Below are 8,155 nucleotides of genomic sequence, written 5' to 3' on the forward strand. Positions count from 1 at the left end.
AAAGAATTTTATTAGCGTTTTCAAAATGACAGGAGCAGTTATTTTGCGCAGCGGTATCGCTTCTGGAAATCTTGTCGCTCTACACATAATAGTGCATAAATACTGGTTACCTGATTTTGTCTTCGGTAAGGGACCAACACAGTCTACAAGCACTTCTTCAAATGCTTCACCCACAAATGGAATAGGAGAGAGTGGAGCGGGAGAAATTAACTGATTCGGCTTCCCTGTGATTCAGGTTTACAGAGATTTTAATAATCCACACATGTGATCTACACGTAATGCCTGGTATTGACTTAAAGCAGTGTGCAGTTATCTCATCATAAGGTAACCACAAACATATGGTGCATCAATAAAAAACAATTGTTGCGCACAGCAAACTCTTACACTACATTTTAACCTAAAATATTTAATAATAAATTACATATGCTACATGTGCATGCTCACTTTAAAGCACTGTTCTTCAACCCTGCTCCTGGAGGACCGCCAACACTGCACGTTTTCTTTGTCTCCATAATCTAACACACCTATCAATTCATAAGCTCATTATCACATGGGTTAATGAGCTGATGAGTTGAATCAGGTGTGTTTGATTAGGGAGTCAAAGAAAACGTGCAGTGTTGGGGGTCCTTCATAACGTTTGATGCTGACAGCATTGACAAGCATTAGATATCGGAAGCTAACACTTGCATTTACAATAAATTGGGTTAACAAGAACTGAAATGTTTTATTCTTTTGCTAAATACTTACTTGTGTATTCTGATGATTCAATGGAAGAGACGAACTTGAGCACTGCATTGAGGGGCGGGAAGTGATGAGGGCGCTGAAAATGTTTAAACATTTGATTGGTTTCCAAGCGGTAGTGGGTGTTTCCTGGAGCAGCGAATGACTAAAATTCAGGCCAATGTACCCTTTTTTATTAATTTATTATTAATTTATTATTATTATTATTATTATTAGTTAATAATTTTACCATTCCATATACATATATACATACATACATATAAGAAGATTTAAAAAAAAAAAAAACACTGGATGGATTTTTATCATTTTATGATGGTTGTGTACAGGCACTGCCAACACACATTTCACTACAATCAACTTGTAAAAGTGCATGTACCATTATATGACCCCTTTAAGATATCTGATATTCAAATTTCATACAATTCATACAAAAGTATTACTCATCATAGCCTATCTATGTGCTTCTGGGTCTGTTAAATATGCGGTGGAATATGTTTGTCTGATGTGTTAATAAATCATGTGTTTTTAAGATCCAGGATTATTTTTGATAAATTAGGGATGGGTCACATTACCTGAAAAGAAATTTGTCTGGAGTGCATGATCTCAAAATGTTTATTGGTATATACCTTGCAAATAACACATATCAACTGTATTCAAAATGAAATATTAAAGTCGGACCTTAAAGTTAACAAAAGTAGTAAAAAGAAATAAACATCTAGGTACTAAATCTAAATGACACGTTTAACAAAAAGTGTCCCACCTTACCTGCATTCAATCAATCGATTTTAACATCGATGCCATAGAAGAATCATTCCCTTAGAAATTTTTACTTCTGCCTTCAAAGACAATTAAATAACAGTCCAATTGCATGTGTAATATAGTAGGGTGACCATACGTCCTGTTTAACCAGGACATGTTTGGCCAGGATTTCGAGATCGCCCAAAATGCCCGGGATTCGGCTTTTGCTTTCTACAGTCACCATTCATTATGTTTACATTATTACATTATTTGACACTGACACGTACGTGCCAGCTTTGCAGGTCATGCATTCTGCTTCACACGGATCCCGATCGAGACGAAAACACAGGAATTTTCTTAGCAATGCTAAAACGCACATCAACCGATCACTTGTTTAACGTTCATGTAAACACTACATTCAGATTCACCAATCGGAATTAATTCAGTCCTACTGAATCAAAAGTTGTGCATGTAAACAAAATGAATGGCGACGATAAAGCAAAAGCCGTATCCTGGATATTCTGGGCGATCTCGAAACCCCGGCCGGACATGTCCTGGAATATGGTCACCCTATAATATAGGCTTGTCAGGCTTGGTACATCAGAGTCTGTAGAAATGGTTTCTTGAAAAAGAAGAACTGTCAGCTATTCACTTATGTGAGATGAATATCTGCTATAAGAAGTGGTGTCAAGCATGAACGTCAAGTGGAATTGTACACTAAGAATTAATGAGTCACAAATGAGCCACCAAATGAAGAGAAGAGGAATCTATGGCAGTACTTCTTTTAATAAACACAAAACAATGGACATAATCTGCACACATTGTGCAATGCAAGACAAAGAACTGAATAAACTGAGTGCTCTATATAAACAGGCAAACAAAGGGAGCTAAATGAAACACAGGTGAACTTAATTAGTGACTAACAGACTATCATGGTTAACTTGTAGCTCAACATGAGTTCCTAAAAGAGCAGCCAAAAGCGTGATTGCAAAGGAACATTCTCTCAACCCCAGGTCAGGACTGCACACGGATTAAGTGTTGTAGTATTTTTGTGACTGCAATATTCAGGCTCCACACGGATTGAAGACAACTTTTCAGCTATACGGTGATGCACCTTTGCTGTTTTAGGCTTGGTTTTTTTTCTCCATTCCATTTCCTCCATCAACTGACTTGATTTAGTAGGCTACAACTAAAAAAAAGTTAAAGCAAAAGTATAGATGTTGTCTTTTATTTTACCTGTCCTTGTGAAGAAGTACACTTTTGCATGCTTTAGATAGAAGCGTACATATTATTGAAAATAAACCTATAAAAAATATAAAATATATACTTAAGTGCAAGAATGTAATGTTTTCAGACTTAATTGCATGTTTATGCATATTTTAAATGTATATTAAGCAGTCCTTTGTTTGACTGAAGTACATCTTTATTTTTAATCCATTTCATAATTACTTGTATTGTCTTTGAAATATGGTTAAAGTGCACTGCTGAATGTACTGAAATTTACTGTGCATTTATGGTCAACTAAAATATATTTTAATATAGTTTATATTTCATCTTATGTAATGCATTTAAAAATATACATGCAATGAAACATGAACTAATATTGAATAACATGTAGGCTACAACAGATCAAATTAAGTCTACTTCTTTAAAGCACAACAAAAATATTTTTAAAATATAATGTACTTTAAAGTAAAACTCTTAGTTTGACGTTACTCTTTTTTTCTTTTCTTTTTTTAAGTGTACATGTACTTAATGTCACCTGCCAGCAGAAGCGCTATGATAGCCACCAGAGGGCACTTCTCCCTAGACCTTTTCCATTTCCATAAACCTTTGCCTGCAGGACTCCTTTTAGTGTGATTACATCCACCTGTATGTCATTGGTTTGTTAATGTTTGTGTGTGTGTGTATATATCATAAGCACTTTGGCTGGCAGGTGTGACACTTATGAAAGTGTACGGTGTGTACACTTAAGTGGCTTTTTATAATTCATCAATGTTATTATCTGAGAGTGGACCTACAGGTCCTTCAAGATACTACAGGTACACATCCAATGCCAATAAGTGCTTTTTTTCACAAGGGTACATAGTAATTCAAAAATTATAGAGTTTTCCAGACAGCAACATGGTGTCGGCCCAGATCCAGCCCACATCTGGTACACCTGGATTACACCCGGCCCAGATGTGGGCCGACACTATGTTGCTGTCTGGGATATGGTTTTCCGTTGCAAACTAATCTGGTTGTGCTATTTTACCTAATGCAACTTCCATTCTCAAAGCTCCCTGCAACAAAGCTTTGACCTTTTATCAACTATATTACGTTCTTAAACCAAATGGCATGATTTCAATGAATCCTCTCTTCATTGTAGGCTTTAAAGATCAACATGGAGAAAATCATCCTAATATTCCCTCTGATATTGCTGGTGCTGCATATACAAGGAGGAGAGTTCTCCAAAGGTCCAGTTTGTTTGCCTGCCGAAGCTCCACAGCCGGAAGTCGTGGAGTTCGACAACACAATCTATGCCACTTGTGAAGTAACTCCCAGCCCCAATTTGCCACGTAACCAGCCAAAGATCTTTGGGCAAATCCTCTTCAAGCAGCTCTTCCCCAATGGAGATTTAGAAGTGAAAATCAACCTCCGTGGTTTGCCTGCCAACGATCATCAAGAGCGTGCCCTGCACATCCATCGGTATGGAGACCTGAGTCAAGGCAACATCACTGTTGGTCCTCATTACAATCCAAACGGCGCTGACCACCCTCCTGGAGACCTGGGCAACTTTGCTTCCAAGCAAGGAGTTATAAGGCAGTCCCTGACGCTTCCAGACGCCAAGCTCTTTGGGCCTTATTCCATTCTGGGACGTGCGGTGGTGGTTCATGAGAAGGAGGATGATCTGGGAATGGATTCAGATGAGGAGAGTGCTGGACAGATAATTGCTTTGGGTGTGCTTGGTATTACTACTCCAAGTCTGTGGCAGAAGACTGAAGTGCCCCCCAAGGAAAAATGTGGAGGTAGATTCAAATAGGATAATCATGATTTTCCTTTTGTGTTCTTTGTATGTGTCCTGCATTAAAGTATATTTCATAAAATGAACATTCCCATGTTTTGTTTTGTTTTTTCTTGGTCTTTTCAGAGGCTTTTTGGCCATAGCTTCCAATAGTAAATGCACTCTTAAAAATAAATGTAGGGTGAATGCAGGTAAAGTGGGCCGTTTAGTTTGATTTACTGTGCTCAATGGGTTAACACTTTAAGAGCATGACAATGGCCTTTTAATTAAAGATCCACTATTTCTTTAAATGATAAAATGGTTTTGGTTGATGCAACATGACACTGGAGGGTGTGGCTACATCTCAAGGGAGGACGCCCTTATTGTTGAAGGTAGACATAACCTCTGACATAAGATTGTATTAAATATGATAAACATATAATTTAAGGTAACAGAGATTTGTTTTGGCTTTATGGCGGTTCTTAATAAAGTTATTTTCCAGCTAAAGTTAGTTTTGATTGATTCGCTTCCGTCGCAACAATCATTTGTTATTAAATTAGGGGCCGCCAAGACGACACCATTCTCTCTACACCGACTTTAAACGCGAACCTGTGAGAAACGCTGATGGCGTTCACATGCGCATTAAGAATTGGTTCTATAGTTATGTGCGTTTCAATATGTGCGCAGGTTTGGAATTCCCTACAAACCAAGCCTAAATAAAGTACTAGTCTTTCCTTTATAAATTTTGATACAGAATTTTATTTGATCACTTCGGGGTAGTACCGCAAAATGAATTTCTCGCCAACGCTTTAACTGTAGAGTGGTAAAGTTGGCACTTCAGCACTGCGTTGTCATCGGGTCCAGGCGAAGGTCCTTCGTCAGATCTGGATACGGCCTGGATCCGGCAGGCTGTGGGAAAACCTCGGGATAACCAAAGACACTAAATGAGTACATCAGGATTTATGGGAAGTGTTCCGGCTGACCAAATCTATGCAGCCTAACATTGAATTATAGAAGTCTATAATGTATTATTTGAATGCTAGGTCAAAAAGATGTGTCTTTAATCTAGCTTTGAACTGACAGAGTGTGTCTGCTTCCCGGACAATGTTCGGAAGACTGTTCCAAAGTTTTGGTGCTAAATTTGAAAAGGATCTACCGCCAGCAGTCGATTTTGATATTCTAGGTATTATTAACTGGCCGGAATTTTGAGATCGCAATAGACGTGAAGGACTATAATGCGTTAAGAGCTCGCTCAAGTACTGCGGAGCTAAACCATTTAGTGCTTTGCAAGTAATTAGCAATATTTTAAAATGTATACGATGTTTAATAGGCAGCCAATGCAGTGTTGACAGAACCGGGCTAATATATTCATACTTCCTGGTTCTGGTAAGAACTCGAGCTGCTGCGTTTTGAACTAGCTGTAGTTTGTTTATTAAGCGTGCAGGGCAACCGTTTTTGGTACGTATCCTAGAGACAAAGACGAATTAATGATATTAAGAAGAGGATCTATGACCTCTGGGAGCATCTCTTTCAGTAGCTAAGTCGGAATAGGGTCTAACATACGTGTTGTCGATTTAGATGAATTAACGAGTTTGCAAAATTCTTCCTCTCCTATAGCAATAAATGAATCCAATTTTTCCTCAGGGAGACTACAATGCACTGTCTGATTCGATACTGTAGTAGACGATTGCATAGTTATAATTTTGTCCCTGATATTATCATTCTTATAAGTGAAGAAGTTCATAAAGTCATTACTGCTGTGTTGCTTGGAAACTTCTGGGCTTGGAGCTTTCTTTTTCGTTAGTTTAGCCACCGTTTCAAATAAATACCTAGGATTATGTTTATTTTCTTTTAATAGGGTTGAAAAATAAGCAGATCTAGCAGCTTTTAAGGCCTCTCTGTATGCAATCGAGCTCTCCTTCCATGAAATCCGAAATACCTCTAGTTTTGTTTTCTTCCAGTTGCGCTCCGTTTTTCTGGCTGCTCTCTTAAGGGCCTGAGTGTGCTCGTTGTACCACGCCGTTGGACTATTTTCTTTAATCTTCTTTAAGCGCAACGTGTCTAAAGTGCTGGAAAGGAGAGAGTTAAAAGTTTCTGTTGCAATATCAAACTTCTAAGCTATCTGGGATGCTGAGATGATGAAACTGATTAGGACGATTATTGATAAAGCAATCTTTAGTGGCAGAAGTGATAGGTCTAACATATTTATAACACGGAGTCGGCTTTGCAGCCTTGGCTAAATGTAATTTACACGAGACTAGATAATGATCTGAGATGTCATCGCTCTGCTGCAGAATTTCAACGGCATCAACATCTATTCCGTGTGATAATATTAGATCTAGAGAATGATTACGACAATGAGTAGGTCCTGACACGTGTTGTCCAACTCCAATTGAGTTTACAATGGCTTTAAATGCCAAACCCAATGCATCTTTTTCATTATCGATGTGTATATTAAAATCACCAACAATTAGTACTTTATCTGCAGCCAATATTAATTCTGATAGAAAGTCTGCAAATTCTTTGATAAAATCTTTATGGTGCCCTGGTGGCCTGTATACAGTAGCCAGCACAAATCTCAAACGTGATTTATCGTTTACACTATATATTTTTACATTAAGCACCAACACTTCAAAAGAATTATATTTAAAACTTGATTTCTTAGTGGTTTTGAAAATATTACTATAAATTACAGCAACACCTCCCCCTTTGCCTTTCAGACGAGGCTCGTGTTTATAACAGTAATCTTGTGGGGTTGACTCATTTAAAGTAATGTAATCGTTTGGTTTTAGCCAGGTTTCTGTCAAACACAGCACATCTAGGTTATTATCTGAAATCATATCATTAACAATGAGTGCTTTTGGAGTAAGGGATCGAATATTCAGCAACCCAAGCTTTAGCATTTGCTCATCTGTATTATAGCTGTTTTTTTGTATTTGTTGAACATCAATTCAATTTTTAACCTTAGATGGGTTTGGACGTTTTTTTGATTTCCAAATTCGGGGAACAGACACAGTCTCTATATGACGATAGCTAGGTGAAAGAGGCTCTATGTGATGGGATTTATCTGACCTTGGTGACGCGAGGCCGCTAGCAGACAGCCGGTTAAGCCAGTCTGTCTGCTTCCTGACCAGGGGCCTCATTTATAAATGTTGCGTACGCACAAAAGAAGGCGTACGCCGCTCTCTGCGCAATAATTGGTTGTAAGATATTTGTATTTGTAGTGATTCGTCAATTTAGCTCAAAGGAATTATTAATTAATTTATAGGGAATTTCGAAAGAGTCACTTATTAAAACCAAGCAAATGACTCGTTTGCGGTTCATTTGAACTGGCTGTAACTATCAACTCTGCAACGGATATAAATATCCGAACTATAGTGAAACACTATAGTTAGCAAGGTAACTTAGATCAGAAGTTTAAGACATTAAATTCGTAAGCACATAACACAAGTAATACTTCTCTTTAAAATACAAACAAGACTTTATTGATTAGTCTAACACATAAGACTAATATCTAACACAAACACACGCACACACATTCATACGAGTTGCAGAAAGAAAAAGAGTAAGGAAAGATTACGTTTTAAGAGTGAGTTTAAGAGTTTTTTATTTTTATTTTTTATTATTATTTTGGCTCCTGCGATGGGTAGGGGGGCGTCCCATCCCTGTGCGTTGAGCCGACCAGATGAACCA

General features: G+C 37.8%; 1 protein-coding gene across 1 annotated transcript; it reads left to right on the plus strand.

Annotated features, from left to right (window-relative positions):
• Nucleotides 1-2,499: 2,499 nt before the first annotated feature.
• On the plus strand, nucleotides 2,500-4,501 carry LOC311087549 (extracellular superoxide dismutase [Cu-Zn]-like; the record flags this gene model as incomplete). The annotated part of the gene is made up of 2 exons (XM_084120874.1): nucleotides 2,500-2,584; nucleotides 3,848-4,501. The coding sequence occupies exon 2, from the start codon at nucleotides 3,863-3,865 to the stop codon at nucleotides 4,499-4,501; it is 639 nt and encodes a 212-aa protein (XP_083977000.1). The 5' UTR covers nucleotides 2,500-2,584; nucleotides 3,848-3,862.
• Nucleotides 4,502-8,155: the final 3,654 nt, after the last annotated feature.

The sequence above is a fragment of the Abramis brama genome (assembly GCF_963993115.1).
Source record: "Abramis brama genome assembly, chromosome: 7".
Classification (NCBI taxonomy): domain Eukaryota; kingdom Metazoa; phylum Chordata; class Actinopteri; order Cypriniformes; family Leuciscidae; genus Abramis; species Abramis brama.